This window comes from Peromyscus leucopus, chromosome 12 (genome assembly GCF_004664715.2).
Source record: "Peromyscus leucopus breed LL Stock chromosome 12, UCI_PerLeu_2.1, whole genome shotgun sequence".
Classification (NCBI taxonomy): Eukaryota; Metazoa; Chordata; class Mammalia; order Rodentia; family Cricetidae; genus Peromyscus; species Peromyscus leucopus.
Genome location: NC_051073.1, coordinates 78,286,998 through 78,311,366, shown reverse-complemented (window position 1 = coordinate 78,311,366; position 24,369 = coordinate 78,286,998). Strand labels below are relative to the sequence as shown.

The window sequence follows — 24,369 nt, the reverse complement described above, 5'->3', positions numbered from 1 at the left end:
GTCCAGGCTGATTCCGAACAGCAGGGCTCCAGTGACCTGCACCTCAAGCTAGCCAGTTGCTTCTCTCTTTAACATCAAAGTGCCGGGGCCTCCAGGACCTCAGTCTTGTTCTTCACTTTCCTCTTCCCCCACTCTTGAAAAGTCTGAAATACAGTTCTCTTGTGAGGTACAATAGGTTTCACTGTATTCCGAGTTGCCCTCTCCTGCACCCTCCATCTCTAGCGCCTTTCCAAAGTTCCAGTCTCCAGATTCCAGGCGCCCCCTAGAGGTGATATGATAGCTGTGCTTTTTTTTAAACATTAATTGTATTGATTTATTACATTCATGATATTATGTCCTGATACTACTGTCCATTTGTGGGGCTTTTCTGTCACACAAAACAGATTCTGTACTTAGGAAATCGTTGCTCTATATTCCTTTCTTCTCCATCTTGAGATATCATCTAATCTTTCTGTCTCTATGAATTTGTGTATTCTATATACTTCATGTAATACAATTCTATAGTATTTGTCCTTTTTTTGAATGTAAAAACATTTTATATGCAACTTCAGGAGAAATAATACACAGATAGCATGAACATAAAAACAGGTTATAATTCAAAAGTCCAGGGTTATTTGAAGCAGGAAAATATTTTCTCTGTAGAAAATAGTAAAAATGATAACATTTCCCAATAAGCTTTTTAAGCCAAATAATAGCTGAATTATATATATATTAGATTCTGGGATACAGAAGAAACCTATCTTCATCTGTTCAGAGAGCTATGTTTTACTTAAGTTGTGTAAGTGAGATTCCTATTCATCTTCCCCTTCACTGTTTGATTTATGGCAGATATTTTTCTATAGGCTAATCCATAATCTAACAAGTTTTTAGCCTCCTCTCCTGAAAGTACGGCCAGCATTTTCTTTCATCAGCTTGATATGGTACAAATTCTTATCCTAATAGTGAAATGTTTCACTAAAGCTTGCCCAGTGATTGGGCAAAACCAATTATAAAAAACTTATTATAAGCCACAGTCATCCTAGGGTCCTCCCTGGTAGGTAGCCTCCCTGGATCTGTGGGTTGCAGTCTGATTGTTCTTTGCTTTATATCTAAAATCCACTTATGAGTGAGTACATTCCATGTTTGTCCTTCTGAGTCTGGGTTACCTCACTCAGGATGATATTTTCTAGTTCCATCCATTTGCCTGCAAATTTCATGATGTCATTGTTTTTCTCTGCTGAGTAGTACTCCATTGTGTAATATACCACATTTTCTTAATCCATTCTTCAGTTGACGGGCATCTAGGTTGTTTCCAGGTCCTGGCTATTATGAATAATGCTGCTATGAACATAGTTGAGCATGTATCTTTGTGGTATGATTGAGCGAGCATTCCTTGGGTTTATGCCCAAGAATGGTAGGGCTGGGTCTTGAGGTCAATCGATTCCCAATTTTCTGAGAAACCTCCATACTGATTTCCACAGTACAAGTTTGCACTCCCACCAACAGTGGAGGAGTGTTTCCCTTGCTCTGCATCCTCTCCAACATAGACTGTCATTAGTGTTTTTGATCATAGCCATTCTGACAGGTGTAAGGTGGTATCTCAGTCGTTTTGATTTTATTTCTCTGATGACTAATGATGTTGAGCATTTCCTTAAATGTCTTTCAGCCATTTTCTTGTATAATATCAAAGGACCAGCCTTAATATTATACATCCCAGGGGCTCAGGAGAGAAAACTATGAGCAGCGAGGACTATTTTCGGGAAAATAGAATCTCAGCACACTGAACTCTTTAGTCCAGTCACATTAATTCCTCTGGTATAACATCCTATTTACACAGCTTTGGTTCTGTTCCACATTGTTCCATACTGTTATCACTTCTTAGGGAAAAATCAATGGGAAAACTATGAAGGCACACATGATTTTCATAACAGAATACAGCTGATATATAACAAGCCAAATAACACCAAAAGCTCCTTGGAATTTGGCTTCCTCTGAAGGAATTCCTTGATCCCTCCAGGTAGTGGCTTTGCCATAACCAGCTGAGTTCTTATAATACTTTCCTGTGACCTGTAGCACCATTTGAGATCCTTCTTTTGAGAATTCTGTTTAGCTATGTAGCCCATTTTTTAATTGGATTGTTTAGTATTTTGATGTCTAGTTTCTTCAGTTCTTTATGTACTTTGGAGATCAGTCCTCTGTCAGGTGTGGGGTTGGTGAAGATCTTTTCCCATTCTGTAGACTGTCTTTTTGTCTTATTTACCGGGTCTTTTGCCCTATAAAAGCTTCTCAGTTTCAAGAGGTCCCATTTATTAATTGTTGCTCTCAGTGTCTGTGCTACTGGTGTTATATTTAGGAAGTGATCTCCTGTGCCAATGTGTTCAAGACTGCTTCCTAATTTCTCTTCTATCAGGTTCAGAGTAACTGGTTTTATGTTGAGGTCTTTGATCCACTTGAACTTGAGTTTTGTGCATGGTGACAGATATGGATCTATTTGTAATCTTTTGCATGTTGACATCCAGTTATGCCAGCACCATTTGTTGAAGATACTTTCTGTTTTCCATCATATAGTTTGTCTTCTTTGTCAAAAATCAGGTGTTCATATGTGTGTGGATTAATGTCGGGGACTTCAATTTGATTCCATTGGTCCGTATGTCAGTTTTTATGCCAGTACCAAGCTGTTTTTATTACTATAGCTCTATAGTAGAACTTGAGGTCAGGGATTGTGATGCCTCCAGAGGTTGCTTTATCATATAGGATTCTTTTAGCTATCCTGGGTTTTTTGTTTTTCCATATGAAGTTGAGTATTATTCTTTCCAGGTCTGTGAAGAATTGTGCTGGGATTTTGATGGGGATTGCATTGAATCTGTAGATTGCTTTTGGTAAGATTGCCATTTTTACTGTTAGTCTTGCCTATCCATGAGCATGGGAGATCCTTCCATTTTCTTTCTTTTTTTTTTTTTTTTGTGATATATATTTTTTATTTTACAATACCATTCAGTTCTACATATCAGCCATGGGTTCCCCTATTCTCCCCCCTCCCACGCCCTCCCCTTACCCCCAGCCCACCCTCCATTCCCACCTCCTCCAGGACAAGTCCTCCCCCGAGGACTGTGATCAACTTGGTAGACTCAGTCCAGGGAGGTCCAGTCCCTTCCTCCCAGACTAAGCCAAGTGTCCCTGCATAAGTTCCAGGTTTCAGACAGCCAACTCATGCAATGAGCACAGGACTTGGTCCCACTGCCTAGATGCCTCCCAAACTGATCAAGCCAATCAACTGTCTCACCTATTCAGAGGGCCTGATCCAGCTGGGAGCCCCTCAGCCTTTGGTTCATAGTTCATGTGTTTCCATTCATTTGGCTATTTTTTTCAATAATTGAGTAAAACTGAAATTTATTATATGCCACAGTCGTCCTAGGGACCTCCATGCTATATATATATAGCCTCTATGGTTCTATGGGTTGTGGTCTGATTGTTCATTTTATATCTAGAATCCACCAATGAGTGAGTACATACCATAACTGTCTTTCTGGGTTTGGGTTACCTCACTCAGGATGATTTTTTCTAGTTCCATCCATTTGCCTGCAAATTTCATGCTTTCATTGTTTTTCTCTGCTGAGTAGTACTCCATTGTGTATATGTACCACATTTTTTTCATCCATTCTTCCGTTGATGGGCATCTAGGTTGTTTCCAGGTTCTGGCTATTACAAATAGTGCTGCTATGAACATAGCTGAGCATGTATCTTTATGGTATGAATCAGCATTCTTTGGGTATATGCCCAAGAGTGGGATGGCTGGGTCTTGAGGTAGTTCGATTCCTAATTTTCTGAGAAACCGCCATACTGATTTCCACAGTGGTTGTACAAGTTTACATTCCCACCAACAGTGGAGGAGTGTTCCCTTTGCTCCACATCCTCTCCAGCATTGACTGTCATTGGTGTTTTTGATCGTAGCCATTCTAACAGGTGTAAGGTGGTATCTCAGAGTCGTTTTGATTTGCATTTCTCTGATGATTAAGGATGTTGAGCATTTCTTTAAATGTCTTTCAGCTATTTGTAGTTCTTGTTTTGTGAATTCTCTGTTTAGCTCTTTAGCCCATTTTTTAATTGGACTGTTCAGTGCTTTGATGTCTAGTTTCTTGAGTTCTTTATATATTGTGGAGATCAATCCTCTGTCAGATGTGGGGTTGGTGAAGATCTTTTCCCAATCTGTTGGCTGTCTTTTTGTCTTATTGTCCATGTCTTTTGCCCTGCAAAAGCTTCTCAGTTTCGAGAGGTCCCATTTATTAATGGTTGTGCTCAGGGTCTGTGCTGTCGGTGTTTTATTTAGGAAATGGTCTCCGGTGCCAATGCGTTCAAGAGTGCTTCCTATTTTCTTTTCTATTAAGTTTAGTGTTACTGGATTTATGTTTAGGTCTTTGATCCACTTGGACTTGAGTTTTGTGCATGGTGACAGATATGGATCTATTTGTAATCTTCTACATATTGACATCCAGTTATGCCAGCACCATTTGTTGAAGATACTTTCTTTGTTCCATTGTATAGTTTTGGCTCCTTTGTCAAAAACCAGGTGTTCATATGTGCATGGATTAATGTCAGGGTCTTCAATTCGATTCCATTGGTCCGTATGTCAGTTTTTATACCAGTACCAAGCTGTTTTTATTACTATAGCTCTATAGTAGAGTTTGAGGTCTGGGATGGTGATGCCTCCAAGGGTTGCTTTATCATATAGGATTCTTTTAGCTATCCTGGGTCTTTTGTTTTTCCATATAAAGTTGAGTATTTTTCTTTCCAAGTCTGTGAAGAATTGTGTTGGGATTTTGATGGGGATTGCATTGAATCTGTAGATTGCTTTTGGTAAGATTGCCATTTTTACTATGTTAATCCTACCTATCCATGAGCATGGGAGATCCTTCCATTTTCTGATATCTTCTTCAATTTCTTTCTTTAGAGATTTAAAGTTCTTATCAAAAAGGTCTTTCACTTGTTTAGTTTGTGTTATCCCAAGGTATTTTATATTATTTGTGGCTATTGTAAAGGGTGATGTTTCTCTGACTTCTTTCTCAGCCCTTTTATCATTTGTGTATAGGAGGGCTACTGATTTTTTTGAGTTGATCTTGTATCCTGCCACTTTACTGAAGGAGTTTATCAGCTGTAGAAGTTCCCTGATAGAGTTTTTGGGGTCACTTATGTATACTATCATATCATCTGCAAATAGTGAAAGTTTGACTTCTTCCTTGCCAATTTCTATCCCTTTGATCTCCTTTTGTTGTCTTATTGCTCTAGCTAGAACTTCTAGTACTATATTGAATAAATATGGGGAGAGTGGACAGCCTTGTCTTGTTCCTCAATTTAGTGGTATCGCTTTGAGTTTCTCTCCATTTAATTTGATGTTTGCTGTTGGCTTGCTATAAATTGCTTTTATTATGTTTAGAAATGTTCCTTGTATTCCTATTCTTTCTAAGACCTTTATCATGAAGGGGTGTTGGATGTTGTCAAAGGCTTTTTCAGCATCTAGGGAGATGATCATGTGGTTTTTTTCTTTCAGTTTGTTTATATGGTGTATTACATTGACTGATTTCCGTATGTTGAACCATCCTTGCATCCCTGGGATGAACCCTACTTGGTCGTGATGGATGATTGTTTTGATGTATTCTTGGATTCGGTTTGCCAATATTTTGTTGAGTATTTTTGCATCAATGTTCATGAGGGAGATTGGTCTGTAGTTCTCTTTCTTTGTTGCATCTTTGTGTGGTTTGGGTATCAGGGTAATTGTAGCCTCATAAAAAGAGTTTGGTAGTGTTCCTTCTGTTTCTATTGTGTGGAACACTTTGAAGAGGATTGGTATTAGTTCTTCTTTGAAAGTCTGGTAGAATTCTGCACTGAAACCATCTGGTCCTGGGCTTTTTTTAGTTGGGAGACTTTTGATGACTGTTTCTATTTCTTTAGGGGTTATTGGTCTATTTAAATGGTTTATCTGGTCTTGATTTAATTTTGGTATGTGGTATTTATCCAGAAAATTGTCCGTTTCTTCCTGGTTTTCCATTTTTGTGGAGTACAGGTTTTTGAAGTATGATCTGATGATTCTCTGGATTTCCTCATTGTCTGTTGTTATGTCTCCCTTTTCATTTCTGATTTTGTGAATTTGGGTGCTCTCTCTTTGCCTTTTGGTTAATTTGGCTAGTGGTTTGTCTATCTTGTTGATTTTTTCAAAGAACCAACTCTTTGTTTCATTGATTTTTTGTATTGTTCTCTTGTTTTCTATTTCGTTGATTTCAGCCCTCAATTTGATTATTTCCTGGCGTCTATTTCTCCTGGGTGAGTTTGTTTCTTTTTGTTCTAGAGCTTTCAGTTGTGCTGTTAATTCATTGGTATGGATTGCTCCATCTTCTTTATGTGTGCATTTAGAGCTATGAATTTTCCTCTTAGCACTGCTTTCATAGTGTCCCATAAGTTTGGGTATGTTGTACTTTCATTTTCATTGAATTCTAGGAACTCTTTAATTTTTGTCTTTATTTCTTCCTTGACCCATTGATGTTTCAGGTGGACATTATTCAGTTTCCATGAGTTTGTGGGTTTTCTATAATTTTTGTTGTTATTGAGTTCTAACTTTAAGGCATGGTGGTCTGATAAGATACAGGAGGTTATTCCAATTTTTTTTGTATCTGTTGAGATTTGTTTTGTGTCCAAGCATGTGGTCAATTTTTGAGAAGGTTCCATGGGGTGCTGAGAAGAAGGTATATTCTTTTGTGTTAGGATGGAATATTCTGTAGATATCTATTAGGTCCATTTGAGTCATAACATCTGTTAGGTCCTTTATTTCTTTGTTAAGTTTCAGTCTGGTAGATCTATCTTTTGGTGAGAGTGGTGTGTTAAAATCTCCCACTACTAATGTGTGGGGTTTGATGTGCGTTTTAAACTTTAGTAGTGTTTCTTTTATGAATGTGGTGCTTTTGTATTTGGAGCATAAATGTTTAGAATCGAGACTTCATCTTGGTGGATTTTTCCCGTGATGAATATGTAATGTCCATCCTGGTCTCTTTTGATTGATTTTAGTTTGAAGTCTATTTTATTAGATATTAGGATAGCTACACCAGCTTGTTTCTTAGGTCCATTTGCTTGGAAAACCTTTTCCCAGCCCTTTACTTGGAGGTAGTGTCTGTCTTTGGAGTTAAGGTGTGTTTCTTGTATGCAGCATATGGATGGGTCCTGTTTTCTTATCCATTCTGTTAGCCTGTGTCTTTTTATAGGTGAGTTGAGACCATTGATATTGATGGATATTAATGACCAGTGATTGTTAATTCCTGTTATTTTTTTGGTTGTGTTGTGTTGTCCTTCTGTGGTGTATGTTGGTGTAGGATTATCTATTGCTTGATTTTTCATGGATGTGTTTAGCTTCTTTGGGTTGAATTTTCCCTTCTAGTGCTTTCTGTAGGGCTGAGTTTGTGGACAGTTATTGATTAAATCTGGTTTTATCCTGGAATATTTTGTTTACTCCGCCTATGGTGATTGAGAGTTTTGCTGGGTATAATAGTCTGGGTTGGCATCCGTGGTCTCTTAGTGTCTGCATGAGGTTTGTCCATGATCTTCTAGCTTTCGTAGTCTCTATTGAGTAGTCTGGTGTTATTCTGATGGGTTTGCCTTTATATGTTACTTGGTCCTTTTCCTTTGCAGCTCTTAATATTTTTTCTTTGTTCTGTGTGTTTAGTGTTTTGATTATTATGTGGCGAGGGGACTTTTTTTTTTGGATCCAGCCTATTCGGTGTTCTGTAAGCTTCTTGTATCTTCATAGGTATTTCTTTCTTTAGGTTAGGAAAGTTTTCTTCTATGATTTTGTTGAATATATTTTCTGTGCCTTTGAGTTGGTATTCTTCTCCTTCTTCTATCCCTATTATTCTTAGGTTTGGTCTTTTCATGGTGTCCCAAATTTCCTGGACGTTTTGTGTTAGGACTTTTTTGTCTTTATTGTTTTCTTTGACTGACGAATCTATTTTCTCTATCGTGTCTTCAGTGTCAGAGATTCTCTGTTCCATCTCTTGCAATCGGTTGGTTATGCTTGTTTCTGTAGTTCCTGTTCGTTTAGTCAGGATTTCTATTTCCAGCATTCCCTCAGCATGTGTTTTCTTTATTGTCTCAAATTCATTTTTCAGATCTTGGAATGTTTCTTGCATCTGTTTAATTGCTTTTTCTTGGCTTGATTTGATTTCTTCCCATTTTTTGTTCGTTTTTTCTTCCATTTCTTTAAGGGAGTTTTTTATTTCCTCTTTAATGGAGTTTTTCATTTCCTCTTTAAGGAAAGTTTTTATTTCCTCTTTAAGGTAGTTTTTCAATTCCTCTTTAAGGAAAGTTTTTATTTCCACATTGAGGGAATGTTTTATTTCTTCTTTAAGGGCCTCTATCATCTTCTTAATGTCATTTTTAGGGTTGATTTCTTCTGTTTCTTCTGTCATGGTATGTTTAGGTCTTGCAGGTGTAGAATCACTAGGTTCTGATGTTGCCATATAGGTCTTTATGTTGTTGCCTGTATTTTTGCACTGGCGTCTACTCATCTCTTCCTCTGTGAGGTACAGGTGGTGTCTGTGTCTGAGAGTGCCTCTCTTGTTCTAATTTTTAGTCTTGGTTTAGTAGTGGTTCTTGGTTAAATTGGTGCTATTGGGCTATTTCTTCAGGGGCAGCTGATTTCGATCGGTGAATTATATACTTATGATTCTGGTGATCTGGTTTGGTGTCTGGGTAGCGCCTTCTTCTGTGTTCCCAGGTCACATTTTGTTCATTTGTCAACTCCTCAGCTGATCTTGTTTCTTCAGACTTTAAACTGTAGGCATCTGAATCCTCTCCCAGATGGGTTTCAGCTGAGCAGGGTAGTCTCACCAACACCTCCAAGTTGTTGGGTTTCACAGGATCAGCAGCTGGGCCCTGGGTTGTCCTCAGACGGAGTGTTCAGATTCGTTCTGGTTCTGACCCACGGAGATAGCTTCTTCCCCAGATGTTGGGGTTAGGGGCGTCCCTGTTCCAAGCTGCGTCTGCTTGTCTCCGTCCCTGGGCCTGTCTACCTCTGCGGTCTGCCCCCGGGCCTGTATGTCCCTGTCATCTGCCGCTGGGTCTGTCTGCCTCTGGGGGCCGCCACCGGGCCTGAATGTCTCTGCCGGCTGCAGCCGGGACTGAATGTCCCTGTTGGCCGCTGCCACCGGCCCGTTTACCTCAGCGGGCTGCCGCTGGGCCCGTCTACTTCTGTGGACAACCGCTGGGCCTGAATGTCTCTGCCGGCTGCCGCCAGGTCTGAATATCCCTGTCGGCTGCCGCCGCCGCTGGGCCCGTCTACCTCCACGGGCCCCCGCCACAGGCCTACCTCGATCCTTCCATTTTCTGACATCTTCAGTTTCTTTCTTCAGAGACTTGTCACACAGGTCCCGCACTTGCTTAGTTAGGATTACCCTGAGGTGTTTTATGTCATGGTAGCTGTGCTTTTGGACAGCTCACTTCACCAGCGTATATGCTCAGTGTTTACTCAGAGATGTGTCAGCTTCCCCTTTTTAAGGCTGAATAATACTTCATTTTATGCAGATCCAGCTTTTGTTTATCCACCTGTCCATTAGTGAATATCTCAGTTGCTTCCTCTTTTTAGCTGTTATGAACCATGATGTGCTATGAGCATCCTTGTAAAAGGTTTCTTATGGAGTTTGTTTTCACTTCTCCTGGGTATTTATTAAGAACAGAAGTTAGAGCTGGGTGGCAGTGGTGCACGCCTTTTATCCCCTCACTCCAGAGGCAGAGGAAGGCAGTTCTGTGAGTTCAAGGCCAGCCTGGTCTACAAAGTGAGTTCCAGGACAGCTAGGGCACTGGTACACAGAGAAACCCTGTGTCAAAAATCCAAAACCAAAGCAAAACCAAAACAATGGAAGTTAGATGACATGATTGTTCGACTCAGCCTTTTGAGAGCCGACTAGCTTGTTTTCCAGAGGCCGCGCTGCATTTGCTCCCTGCAGCTGTGTCTGGAAGGCAGTTTCTGATCCCCTCACATAGTTCAGGTCTTCTGGTGAAGGCAGAATATTTGTAGTAACTTATGTGGTAACCACTACCAGGATTTTGTCAATGCTGGGGTGACTCCTCGGAGCCAGTTTTCTGAAGTGTTTCCTTTTTGTCATGCGTGGCCACTGGAGTCTACTTAATTATCTTAGTGTCAGCTAAGGACTACAGAGGTTTCCTTTAAAACTGGGAACTGTGGCCGGGCGGTGGTGGTGCACGCCTTTAATCCCAGCACTCAGGAGGCAGAGGCAGGCGGATCTCTGTGAGTTCGAGGCCAGCCTGGGCTACCAAATGAGTTCCAGGAAAGGCGCAAAGCTACAGAGAAACCCTGTCTCGAAAAACTAAAAAACAAAAAACAAAAAACAAAAACAAAACAAAACAAACAAACAAAAAAAACAACAACTGGGAACTGTGAAATCTCTGCATGGCTGTGTGAGCCTTCATTCTACACTGCAGTCTGCATGCCTGTGGAATTCTTCAGTCTACACTGCAGTCTGCATGCCTGTGGGGTCCTTCAGTCTACACTGCAGTCTGCATGCCTGTGGGGTCCTTCAGTCTACACTGCAGTCTGCATGCCTGTGGGGTCCTTCAGTCTACACTGCAGTCTGCATGCCTGTGGGGTCCTTCAGTCTACACTGCAGTCTGCATGCCTGTGGGGTCCTTCAGTCTACACTGCAGTCTGCATGCCTGTGGGGTCCTTCAGTCTACACTGCAGTCTGCATGCCTGTGGGGTCCTTCAGTCTACACTGCAGTCTGCATGCCTGTGGGGTCCTTCAGTCTATACTGCAGTCTGCATGCCTGTGGGGTCCTTCAGTCTACACTGCAGTCTGCATGCCTGTGGGGTCCTTCAGTCTACACTGCAGTCTGCATGCCTGTGGGGTCCTTGTCTACACTGCGGTCTGCATGCCTGTGGGGTCCTTCAGTCTACACTGCAGTCTGCATGCCTGTGGGGTCCTTCAGTCTACACTGCAGTCTGCATGCCTGTGGGGTCCTTCAGTCTATACTGCAGTCTGCATGCCTGTGGGGTCCTTCAGTCTACACTGCAGTCTGCATGCCTGTGGGGTCCTTGTCTACACTGCAGTCTGCATGCCTGTGGGGTCCTTCAGTCTATACTGCAGTCTGCATGCCTGTGGGATCCTTGTCTACACTGCAGTCTGCATGCCTGTGGGGTCCTTCAGTCTATACTGCAGTCTGCATGCCTGTGGGGTCCTTGTCTACACTGCGGTCTGCATGCCTGTGGGGTCCTTCAGTCTATACTGCAGTCTGCATGCCTGTGGGATCCTTGTCTACACTGCAGTCTGCATGCCTGTGGGGTCCTTGTCTACACTGCAGTCTGCATGCCTGTGGGGTCCTTCAGTCTATACTGCAGTCTGCATGCCTGTGGGATCCTTGTCTACACTGCAGTCTGCATGCCTGTGGGGTCCTTCAGTCTATACTGCAGTCTGCATGCCTGTGGGGTCCTTGTCTACACTGCGGTCTGCATGCCTGTGGGGTTCTTGTCTACACTGCAGTCTGCATGCCTGTGGGGTCCTTCAGTCTATACTGTAGTCTGCATGCCTGTGGGATCCTTGTCTACACTGCAGTCTGCATGCCTGTAGGGTCCTTCAGTCTATACTGCGGCCTGCATGCCTGTGTCTTGGATCTGTATCAATGTGACTAGGATGGAGCCACTGCTCCTGCCTTCCTGATGAAGGTGCATGCTTGGGGAAGTGTGCATGGAGTCACCTCCCATCCCCCACAGAGACAACCTGAAGACATGGATATAAGACAAGGAAGCTCCCCTCATGGGATTGAGTTGTTTCTGTGGAATGGGGGTGGCTTTTTCATAAGCCCTGGGGACGTGCCAAGGGCAGTCTTGTCACGTGAATCTTCTCTCTCTCCCTAGATCAAAGGAGCCCTAGAATATGGAATCACAAGTGATGATATCTTCTGGCTGAAGGAATCCCCTGGGAAAACGTAAGGCCTGGGGTGTGCTGTGCTGGGGTGCCTGCTTTCGGCTCCTCCTGGAGCCGTGGGATCATTATCTAAAAGAAGGGAAGACCCCTTTGCAGGGTTGCTGCTGGTGCCCATGTCCCGTGACCATCTTGATGGGGACAGCGTGAGTGTTACAGAGAGCCAGTCATACGGGGCAGTGGTGGTCAGCAGCATCCCCTGAGCCCATGGTGCGGCAGAGGCCGTGGTGCGGCAGGTCCCCGCCGGGTCCCTCTTGGTCACCTTCCCTGTCTGCTTTGCGCATTGATCATGCTCCAAGCTATGGCCAGGTGTGAAGGTGAGAGCAGCGTGTGCAAGCGCATGTGCAAATGCACCAGCCGCCCCAAGCTGATCCATCCTCGATACTGATGCAGTGTGGGGCAGGCTTCCTGCTTCTGGGACCAGGCTGACCACGAGAGGGCGACAGAGGCTTGGACGATAACTGTTCCTTGCCAAGCTTGTGCCTTCTCTAGCAAATACTAATGGAAAAAAGTACCCCAGTGGTGGGCAGGCACGCGAGTGTGTGTGCACGTGAGTGTGTGTGCAGGTGAGTGTGTGTGCACGTGTACACATATGTATGCGTATTAATATGTGCATATATGCAGGCGTATATGGTGCGCATGTTGGAGCATAGGTATGAGGAGGTGACATGTATGTGTGCCCTGGACTTATTTTAGGGAGTGCAAATCCTACCCCAAATCTGGTGCTTGGCATTGAACCTAGGGCTGCCTTTGAAGCTGTCGCCCAGCTCCAAACTTGTTTTTGTCATTGTTTGGGGACACGGTCTCTGTGTGGCCCTGGCTGTCCTGGAACTCTGTAGCCCAGGCTGGCCTCGAGCTCAGAGATCCGCCTGCCTTTGCCTCTCGAGTGCTGGGATTAAAGGGGTGTGCCACCACCGCTTGGCTGTCAAGATCCTTTCAATTAACAAATAAATAAAAGCTTATTTGTTATTACATGTAGGTGTGTTTGTGGTGTGGGTGTGTGTTTGTGTGTGTTTGTGGTGTGTGTTTATGTAGGGGTGCGTGCACATGCATGCCACAGTGCACATGTGGAAGTCAGAGGGTAGTGTGGGATTCGGTTGTCTCCTTCCTCCTTGGTGTGGGTTCTTCAGATTAAACACAGGTCTCGAGGTTTGCAGAGCAAACCCTCTCCCCCACGGAGCCGCTTCATCAGGCCCGCACTGTTGGTTTAGTTGTTCAGCGTGTGGTTGCACACATGCCGGAATGCACGTGCAGGTCAGAGGACAGCTTGCAGGAGGTGATCTTCTTCTGCCCGTGCGTTCCAGAGGTCAAGGTCAGGCTGTTAGCACTCTGCCTGATGAGTCGTCTCCCTGGCCCAGCTTCTTTCCTTTGAGACGGGGCTCATGGTCTTAGTCTGGCTTTGAACTCATAATGTAGGCAATGATCCTCCAGTCTGTACAAACTGGGTTCTGGAGTTACAGGCATGCTTCATCATGCTGGCTGCTTCTTCCTTAAACAAACAAACAGGAAAAAAAACCCCAACTTTTTGGTGCTCCCTTTATTTTGTGTGTGTGTGTGTGTGTGTGTGTGTGTGTGTGTGTGTGTGTGTATGCGCAGGTCATCTGGCTCTCAGCTTCATCTTTACTCACGAAGCCACCTGTCTGACCCTTCCTCCTCCCTTACAGCTGAGCATCCTGCACCAGCATCTCACATCTTGTCGATCTGCTCCTCCATGACGGGCAGTGTGAACTGCACTGCTGTGAAGGTGGCCCATGGACGTCTGTCTGCGTCCTGCTTTCCACTGGGTTGAGCATATACGCGGCAGTGGAATTGTGGCTTGTTGTGCTTATCAGACTACCTTCAGTAGCTCAACACTGTGCTCCCACTAGTGATGTGTTCCCAGTGGTGACGGTGCTCCCAGTGGTGGTGTTCTCACTAGTGACGGTGCTCCCAGTGGTGACGTTCTCACTAGTGACGGTGTTCCCAGTGGTGGCGTTCTCACTAGTGACGGTGTTCCCAGTGGTGGCGTTCTCACTAGTGACGGTGTTCCCAGTGGTGACGTTCTCACTAGTGACGGTGTTCCCAGTGGTGGTGTTCTCACTAGTGACGGTGTTCCCAGTGGTGATGTTCTCACTAGTGACGGTGTTCCCAGTGGTGGTGTTCTCACTAGTGCTGGTGTTCCCAGTGGTGGTGTTCTCACTAGTGACGGTGCTCCCAGTGGTGACGTTCTCACTAGTGACGGTGTTCCCAGTGGTGGTGTTCTCACTAGTGACGGTGTTCCCAGTGGTGGTGTTCTCAGTAGTGACGGTGTTCCCAGTGGTGGTGTTCTCACTAGTGACGGTGTTCCCAGTGGTGGTGTTCTCACTAGTGATGGTGTTCCCAGTGGTGGTGTTCTCATTAGTGATGGTGTTCCCAGTGGTGATACTCCCAGTGGTGATGTTATCAACAATGGTATTCCGACTGGTGGTGTTCACACTGGTGGTGTTTCTAGTAGTGATGTTCTCACTAGTGCTGGTGTTCCCAGTGATGGTGTTCCTACTAGTGATGGTGTTCCCGGTAGTGATGTTCTCACAAGTGATGGTGTTCCCAGTAGTGATGTTTTCACTAGTGGTGGTGTTCCCAGTGGTGGTGTTCACTCTGGTGGTATTCACACTGGTGGTGTTCACACTGGTGGTACACCGGGGTCCAGTGTGGCTGACCTGCATGTTGGACCAACAGTGATCTTAGGCAGTTTACACACCTGTAAGGAAGTCTTTCCTAGAAGCAGAGCAGCTGGGTCCCAGGCCAGCACCCTTTGTGACAGGCTAGCTGCCCCTGACCCTTATGTCTGCTGCCTGCTTCCCTCATCCCCATAACACGGGCATTGTCTGCGTCCCTGTGAGACACAGAATTCCATGTGTGACAACTGTTGCTGTCTGAAGTCCCTCACTCACACTGAGGCTGAGTTCATACTGGTTCATGATGACTCCTGATGGATTACCAAACTGTGATTTGCCCTTTGTCTTTTTAATTATTATTATTATTATTTTTTAAAGATTTATTTATTATGTATAGTATGTGTTCTGTCTGCAGGCCAGAAGAGGGCACCAGATCTCATTACAGATGGTTGTGAGCCACCATGTGGTTGCTGGGAATTGAACTCAGGACCTCAGGAAGAGCAAGCAGTGCTCTTAACCTCTGAGCCATCTCTCCAGCCCCCTAATTATTATTATTTTAAAAATTAGAGGCTGGGGAGATGGTTCAGCAGTTGGAGCACTGGCTGCTCTTCCAATGGACCTGGGTTCGGTTTCCAGCACCCACATGGCAGCTCACACTGTCTCTAACTCCAGTTCTAGGGCTTCTGACACCTTCATACAGACATACATGCAGGCCAAACCAATGAACACGAAGTAAAAGTAAATTATAATAAATATTTATTTTATGTACATGAGTGTTTATGTATGTATGTATGTATGTATGTATGTATGTATGTATGTATAGCACATACATGCCTGGTCCATGGAAGTTAGAAGAGGACATCAGATCCCCTGGAACTGGAGTTATGGGTGATTATAAGCCACCCTGTGGGAGCTAGGGTCAAACCTGAGTCCTCTGCAGGAGCAGCAAGTGCTTTAAGCCACGGAGCATCCCTGCAGCCCCTGCCTTTTGTCTCCTGCCTTTTTGGAATATTGATGCATTTAGTTAGGTTTCTGAGACAGTTGTCACCTTGTGATCCAGCTGGTCTGGAACTCATTACGCGGCCCAGGGTGACCTCAAACTTGTGATTCTCCTGCCTCAGCTTGCCAAGTGTGTAGCGCATTACCCCATCTCTCAAATTCTTATTCTTGTTTTCTTTATCTTTTGCAGTGCTGGAGCTCAAATGTAGACCCTTACACATCCTAGCCAAATGCTCCACCACTGATCGGCACTTCCACCCAAGGTTTTAATTTTTATGTCAGAACAGTTACCATTTTCTTTTATGCCATAATTATTTCTAGGTGTGGGGGATCTGGACATCCTGGAGCTTTGCACCCAGAACACCGCCCTGCTGAGTTCCAGGCCCCTGTCTGCTCCTCTAGCTTTGACTGTCTGCTAGGCTGAACACACTCTGATTCCATGGGTCATCTTTTCATGTATAGCAGCCTCTTCTGAAGTTCAGTGTCCATGTGTGGGTTACCCTTGTGGACCTTCGCCTTGTATCTGACTGCCGCCCCCCCCCCCCCCCCCCCCATCTCTTCCTTATCTTCCTGTAGCTAGAGTTTTCTTGCCTGGCCCACAGTCAGGACAAATCTTTGTCACCCGCCAGTCCCACAGCTGCTCAGACCCAACCAAGTAAACACAGAGACTTATATTGCTTACAAACTGTATGGCCGTGGCAGGCTTCTTGCTAACTGTTCTTATAGCTTAAATTAATCCATTTCCACAAATCTATACCCTGCTTACCGGCTTACCGTTATCTTCACATTCTGCTTGTCAGGGTGGCGGCTGGCAGTAACTCCTTCTGCCTTCCTGTTCTTTCTTTTCTCCTCTCTGTTAGTCCCGCCTATACTTCCTGCCTAGCCACGGGCCAATCAGTGTTTTATTTATTGACCAATCAGAGCAACTTGACATACAGACCATCCCCTAGCACAGCCAAGTGCAGACCATCTCAGACACCTGCACTCAGGCCCGTGGTCCTAATCATCCTCTATGCGGAACTGCTGGGTAAAGCCACAAGGAACCCGAGAACAGGCTCGCACAGGACATACAGAACATCCCACAGCATCTTCCAGCTGGTTCAAATATCAGAGATGGCCCTGTGTTGTATACCATAAAGATTCTTTGTAACGTATAGATGTACAAGTGGTTTCTTTCCCTTTTAGATGTGACCTAAATCTCTCTTCGCTCTTAATGGCTTTTAGATTAATTACATGTTCAGAAGGGCCTGCCCCACCCCAGCTTGGTTTTTAGTCTGGTTTGGTTTTTCGTCACCTCTGCCTGGATGTTCTTTTATGTCTTGGGCCTGGTTGTGTTTGCTGTGGAGCTGGGCTGCTGTGGGGCCTGTGGTTGACCGTGGCCTGTGGAGCTGGGCTGCTGCGGGTCCTGTGGCTGACCGTGGCCTGTGGAGCTGGGCTGCTGCGGGGCCTGTGGCTGACCGTGGCCTGTGGAGCTGGGCTGCTGCGGGGCCTGTGGCTGACCGTGGCCTGTGGAGCTGGGCTGCTGTGGTGCCTGTGGCTGACCGTGGCCTGTGGAGCTGGGCTGTTGTGGTGCCTGTGGCTGACCGTGGCCTGTGGAGCTGGGCTGCTGTGGGGCCTGTGGCTGACCGTGGCCTGTGGAGCTGGGCTGCTGTGGGGCCTGTGGCTGACCGTGGCCTGTGGAGCTGGGCTGCTGTGGTGCCTGTGGCTGACCGTGGCCTGTGGAGCTGGGCTGCTGTGGTGCCTGTGGCTGACCGTGGCCTGTGGAGCTGGGCTGCTGTGGGGCCTGTGGCTGACTCTGGCCTGTGGAGCTGGGCTGCTGTGGTGCCTGTGGCTGACTCTGGCCTGTGGAGCTGGGCTGCTGTGGGGCCTGTGGCTGACCGAGGCCTATGGAGCTGGGCTGCTGCAGGGCCTGTGGCTGACCGTGGCCTGTGGAGCTGGGCTGCTGCGGGGCCTGTGGCTGACCGTGGCCTGTGGAGCTGGGCTGCTGTGGGGCCTGTGGCTGACCGAGGCCTGTGGAGCTGGGCTGCTGTGGGGCCTGTGGCTGACCGAGGCCTGTGGAGCTGGGCTGCTGTGGGGCCTGTGGCTGACTCTGGCCTGTGGAGCTGGGCTGCTGTGGGGCCTGTGGCTGACCGAGGCCTGTGGAGCTGGGCTGCTGCAGGGCCTGTGGCTGACCGTGGCCTGTGGAGCTGGGCTGCTGCGGGGCCTGTGGCTGACCGTGGCCCCTTACCTGTCTGCAAGCAGTGCTGCTGCTGGGCATCGACACTAAGCTGGCTTCACTCCCTCTCTGTTTCCTTCACCCTGACTTCTTTGGGTGGCTCTCACTCTCCTGTCTTCCCATAATGCTCTTTGTGCTGGACCCAGCATGAACAGCACTGGAGCTGCAGAGGCCCTGGAAGCCAGCCTACCCATCTCTAGTCTAGTATGAGGCCCCCTTTCTGGGCTCAGGCCATTGTTCTGGCCTGTCTCTAAAGGTCAGCTTGCTTTTTCTGAGTTCTGGTCAGACCCATTTCTGGGAAGCTGACCTAATGCTATACATGTAGTGCAGCCCAGCAAGAAACCACCCCCCAGCCCCAACCCTGGTAGCCCAGAAGTGGGACCTCTCCGCTGTGACTGTGTGCTGGGGGCAGCTGGCTCAGCTGAAAAGATATGGCCCTCAGATAGTTTAGTCAGGAACAAAACTGCAGTATTTATTTTCTTCAGAAAAAAAACATTTAGAGTTTTTTTTTTTTTTTTTTAAGCTCCTTCGTGTAGATGGAATCTAGGTATGTTATTGTTTAAGAAAAAAAGTGTTTGTGGTGCATCAGTCACCCGTTTAGTTCTGAACATGATTTATGTGAGGAAATGGTTTTTTTAAAAAAAAATTAAGCTGAAGATATATCCCTGCACGATGCTTCTGTGAAAATGCGGCTTTGTCCGGGCTGTTAATGCAAGTTGTAACAGTGTGGCAGGGAGGCAGTGTTTACATGTTACATTCCTCCCTGCAGTCAAAATAAGCCTGGAGGGTCTACAGTAGCATTTCTGTATTTTATCAGCTTGGGCTGGGGCAGAGGGGGAGGCCCTGCTCACACTTGGAGGGGCTGTTTCTGCTAGATTTATTTGCCTTATAAATATTCCCTGTGTTTATTTTAACTCGCCTTTAAAATGGAGCTGAAATTAATATGGATCCCAGGGCTGTCCCGCTGGCCCCAGGGTGCCTCCCAGAGCCGGGTGACGCTCTGACACGGCTCATCCAGGAGGCCAGGTCAGCAGCCGAGGGCGCATGGCACCTCTGTGCCTGGGCCTGCAGTGGACACTGTGGCCGGCTGACAGCTGCTGAGGAAGGACCACATGGTCTTAGCCCAGAACCTTGGTGGGACCAGCAGACTTCCAGAGCTCTCCTTCCTTCTGTCTACCTGGGCCCGGGCCCAGCCAGGATTTATTTTCTAGTGCCTATATGTGGGGCGTGGTGGCCAACGCCGCTAGTTACCCATGAGGTGGGATGAGCTCAGCATGGCAGCGATAGCTGTCTGGACTGCCAGGATTACCTCCACTGCCTTTGCCCCTGGGCATCAGGTGAGGGCCCTGTTCCTCCTTGGGTGACATCTCAGTCTCAGAGACCCCAGGGCTGGCCAGATGGCAGAGATGGGGCGCTTATGTCTGAGCCCTATCCATAGGAGACACAGTTAAGTGACAGCCTTCACCCAGCAGCCGGGTGCTGGCCAGGCAGGGTCACGGCTGTGAGCTGTAGAAGAGGGAGCACCTGGCTAGAACCCAGGCTGTTCGCAACTTCATAGAAAGAACCCCGAGCTTGCAGAGGTGGTCCCAGACTCCTTGTCCGATCACACACACCAGTGTGTGCCGGGCCTGGTGGTCTTTCCACTGGATGGAGAAGGGAGGAGGCGGGTAGCGAGGCCACAACACAGGGAAGAGTAGGTGGTGAGGTAATGGCTACCGTGGACAGGCACCCACTGCCGGTGAGGATGGTGCGAGTGTGGAAGGGTAGCTGATCCCCTGTGGAAAAACCGTCCCGCTGACCTAGCAAGGCCCTACAGTGGGAGGATGTGGAGGTGAGAAAGTGAGCCCTGCTTTAGGGCTACAGGACTTGACATTGGGGTTCACTTACAGATTGCGGGGCCTGAACCAGGTGTGTGGGGACAAGGGGGTGGCAAGAGCTGGCTCTGCCTCTAACCCTGCAGCTCAGACTGTCTCCTGCATGCCCAGACCTCCAGAGAGCCTCTGTGCCCCAGACGCTCAAGCCTGACCCCCAGCTGACCTGGCCCAGCACTCCTGACCCCTCTTTTCTGTATCTCTAGATACCCAAACCGAGAGACAGGGTTCCACAGCCCCCCCCCCCCCGGGCTGATCAGCGGCTGCTGTTGCCAGGCTCAGTTTCTGGTCGCTGAGCTGGCACACTCAGGACCGTGAGGAGGCCACCGTGAGCGAGCCCTGGCTCTGCAGCCCCCTCACGCTGGGCCTGAGCCCCGGGAGCTGAGCTGCTGTTCCCAGGTGACAGTCACAGCCTGCTTTGTCCCTGCTGTCCCTTCGCACTGCTTCTGGTCCCCAAAAGGCTTACGGAGCTTAGGGGCCAACCTCTACCTCTGCTGTTAGACGCATTCAACCTGCTGGCTACACACCACACTAGCCCTAGAAACGGTGGTGGCTGAGGCCAGCCCGTGACTGTCCACTCCCTGTGCCCTGCCAACCTGAGGCTTTCTGTCTCTGGGCACTATGAAGCAGAGTGTTTTGCATTATGAGACAGGGTCTCTAATGCAGGCTAGGCTGGAGCCTACTGTAGCCCAAGCCGGCCTCACCTTCATGACAACCTCACCTCACTTTCCTGAGTGCTGTGACTACAGGTGTGGGTCAGCATGCCGGAGTAGAGAATTCTTATAATGGGCCAATTGAATGCCGCCGTCCCAGTTGGTCTGGAAGTAGCTTTGGTCTGACCCTCATAAGTTGGGAAGCTGCCCAAGGTACTGTGGCCATTTTTCTCCCATGCTAAGCACACACTTTCTAACACAGGAGTTAGAAAGGTACATTTTATCTTAGAATAGCCACTTAGAGCCATGGCTTCCTAATATTCTCATTTTCTGCCCAGCTTCTATCTATTTCATGTGATACTCTGGTGAGGCAGAATCGAGAGCAGCTGTCAGCCTGGGACTTGATTCTCAGCTTTTCTGCTTGTTTGCCTGTGTGGGGCCAGGACCTTGGGTAGCTCCCACTACTCAGGGCTTGGCCCAAGGGCAGACCCCAGAGGGTTGGGTGGTGCTGGCAGGTCCAGGCACATCTGGAGCCAGCTCCACTAGGATGGAGGATTTGTGGTGTCTCCTCTCTGGAGCTGCTTTCCTGAGTGTCTGTGGCTCACGGCTTTGACTGGCACTTCCTGGACTGGTAGTACTACCAAGGGGCCAGGTGCTCCTGTGAGACTGTCACTTGTGTGGGTGTGCCTCCTGGAGAAAGGATTAGGGTCCTGCCGGCTGAGAGGCAGACTGAACACCCTGTAAGCCTAGCTTCACAGGTCTGTGTTAATGCCCTTGTTTCTGCTTCCTCCTGGCTTTCAGTTCTGACAAGCAAGCTACCCTGTGATTAGACTAATCTCCCAGTAGTCATGCATCCATGGAGAGGGTTGGCACACTAAAAGGCGCAGAGATCACCCCCTACACACACACACAGATCACCCCCCACACCCCCCCCCACAGATCACGCCCCCCCCACAGATCACCCACCCACCCACACACACACAGATCACCCCCCACACACACACACAGATCACCCACACACACACAGATCACCCCCCCACACACAGATCACCCCCCCCACACACACACAGATCACCCCCACACACACAGATCACCCCCCCCACACACACACACAGATCACCCCCCACACACACACACAGATCACCCCCACACACACACACAGATCACCCCCACACACACACACAGATCACCCCCCCACGTACAGATCACCCCCCCCCACACACACAGATCACCCCCCCACACACACAGAGATCACCCCCCCACACACACAGAGATCACCCCCCCACACACACACAGAGATCACCCCCCCACACACACAGACACGCTCACACACACACATGCACACTCACTCACACTCACACACACACTCACACACACACACGCACGCACGCACGCACGCACGCACGCACGCACGGATTGGGTTCAAGGCTACCAGGTATAGGATGGTGATTTCTGGTTGAGCAGACAGAGACCTGGTCTCAGGGTCTTTAAATACAGGGTTAACTCTCAGGCTCCCAGACCTCACTCCAGACTGCCAGCTCTACACTGGTCGCTGTGCCTTTGTAGCTGGTTCTGGGTTGAGTATGGCCAGTAGAAACCAGTCTACAGCCTCCAGCCTCTGGGAACTGACTCCGAGTCTGGAAGCTTCATGGTTTGTCTCTGCTTTTGTTCCAGTCTCCTCCCCTTCCTCCCACTCCTTGTCCTCCTCCTCCCCCTCCTATCCTCTCCTCCTCTTTCTTCTCCTCTTCCCCCCTCCTCCTCTTTCTTCTCTTCCCCTTCCTCCTCCTCCTCCTTTCCTCTTCCTCCTCCTTCTCCTTTTCTTCTTTTTTCAAGGGTCCAAGCTGGCTTCAAACTCTGTGTAGCTCAAGTTGGCCTCTCCCTCATGATCTTCCTACCTCCACTTCAAAAGTGCTGGGATTACAGGCATGAATGGCCATTCCTAGAACTTCAGTCCTCTGACTTCTTTTGTTCATCTTTCAAGGAATAAATGTTCCCATTAATTGGTCAATTAGAGGGAGAGGTGGAGTAAACCAATGCTAACTATCATCCTGGCTCATAAAATAAATGGCCCAAGGTCACTGTCCATTCAAGCAAGATGTGAGCTTTTGTAGATTTCAGTGCACACACTCAAGACTCCCCCACCCTCAGGAATGTGCCTGCCTGTGGGTGTCTGTCTTCCCCGTGTGTGCTCTGGAGTTGGCAATTTGGAGTTGGTGGCCTGAGGGCTGGGGGCACCTGAGAAATGGTTCCCCATCTTCTGTTGTGGGGCCACCTCAGAAGGAGGTCCACAGTGCTCATGGGGCTCTGCTGGAGCAGATGGTGATCCCTGGCTGCCCGCCCACCGTCTCCTAAACCCAGCCTGCTTTGTGGAAGGCTGGGAGGCACACGTGGACTACAGAAACAGAAGAATCAGGTTCTGGAAACTGCTTGCTCCATGTTCAGCAATGTGGTAGGAGGGCCTAGGAATGGGGGTCGGGGGCTAAGCTGGCCTGGGGAGAGTCTGAAGGGAGCTTGAGATAAGTAGAGAGGCCCGGCATCAACAGAAGGCTCTGCTGGTGTTGCCCTACTGGGCTGTGGCTCCACAGCTTGTTGGGAGGCAGGGCCTGGGAACTGCATGCTGGTCAGGGAGCTGAGAGCAAATGCTGCTTGTTGGATGCTCACAGACTGCATCCGTCCTCCAGGTGAGGCAGCGTGACCAAAGCAGCCTAGTTCTGTTTGCTTCTAAAGAAACTTCTGGCTCCATATCTTAGATGGCTCAGACCTCTCACTGTATACATCAAATCCAAAAAGTGTTGTGTTTCATACTTTGGAAAGAGCCTCTCCTGTGTGGGCGTTTGCAGGCAGACAGAGGCACACTTGCATCCTGTGTATGTTTCTTGGGCATTGTCAGTTCACTGGGGGCCTGGAAAGCACCTCTGTTCTGCTGGCCTGCATGGGATCCCAGGATCTCCTGTCCATATTCATCACGTGCTGAGTGGGGTTGTGTGGCCAGCTGGGGCCACCTTGTACTCAGCCAGTCAGTGTGGTTCGGTCCCAGCTCCTGTGCAGAAGCCGCATGCCAGATGGTTCCCGCAGGGCACCTGCACAAGTATTCCGAGGGATCCGCCGCTTTTTGAAATGGAATTATATCATTAGTACTTGCCAGGATTAGTACTGACATCAGGCTTATCCATCCTTACATCACCTGCTCTTGTTCAAAGACTGAAGGGGTGATCTGACGAGCCCACCCACATGCAGCCGCCCTGGCTGGCAATCCTTGTTTCCTCAGCCCTTTTGCATGAGTGTGCACATATGTGCCTGTGTGTTTATGCCTGGGTATGCTTATGAGAGGATGTGGACAGTTGTGTGTGACCACTTGTCTATGCTAGTGTGTTTATGGTGTGTATGTGCATGCAAAGGACTTTTCATGTTTGCATGTCCCTGTATGTGCAGGTATGTGTGAATGCATGTATATGTATGTGGAATGTGGAGCTGTCCACAAGAGAAGAGTCACAGTGTCTTATCCTGGCTCAGGTGTGTGTGTGCAGTGTGTGCCTGTGCGTGTATGTGTGTGTGTGTATGTGTGTGTGTGAGAGAGAGAGAGGGGGGGGGAGGGAGGGAGGGAGGGAGAGAGAGAGGGAGGGAGGGAGGGAGGGAGGGAGGGAGGGAGGGAGAGAGAGAGAGGGAGAGAGAGGGAGAGAAGGGGTAGATATCTTGGTCCTGGGCCCACATGTGGTGGGGATGACAGACAGGCCTGGGCTCTGTTTGCAGAAGCTGCTTGCCATACGCCTCCTCCCCAGTCTGGTCCTCTCGTGTCCTACCAGGTCGTCCTTGCTTCCATCCTGGCTCAAGAGGTTCTGAGGAGTAAAGAAAGCCTTGTGCTTCTGAGGGACATCTCTCAGTGTGGCCACCAGCGCCTGGTGCTGCCTATGCTTTCACAGGCCAGGTGTCCCTCGTCACTGACCACGCACCCTTCACCACCAGGCAGTTTGCTGGTTCAATGGCACTGTTTGCTGTCTTGTATTTCATAGCTGGAGCTTTTAGGAAGCGGGTTCTGTGCCT

General features: G+C 47.9%; 1 protein-coding gene across 6 annotated transcripts in view; it reads left to right on the top strand.

Annotated features, from left to right (window-relative positions):
- The window catches only part of Txnrd2 (thioredoxin reductase 2), an 89,387-nt gene that overhangs the window by 40,057 nt on the left and 24,961 nt on the right, over positions 1 to 24,369 (top strand). For all 6 annotated transcript variants that reach the window (XM_028854185.2, XM_028854182.2, XM_028854183.2 and 3 more), the window contains exon 8: positions 11,888 to 11,958. In XM_028854185.2, coding sequence (XP_028710018.1) covers positions 11,888 to 11,958 — 71 coding nt within the window. The remainder of the gene's footprint in view (positions 1 to 11,887; positions 11,959 to 24,369) is intronic.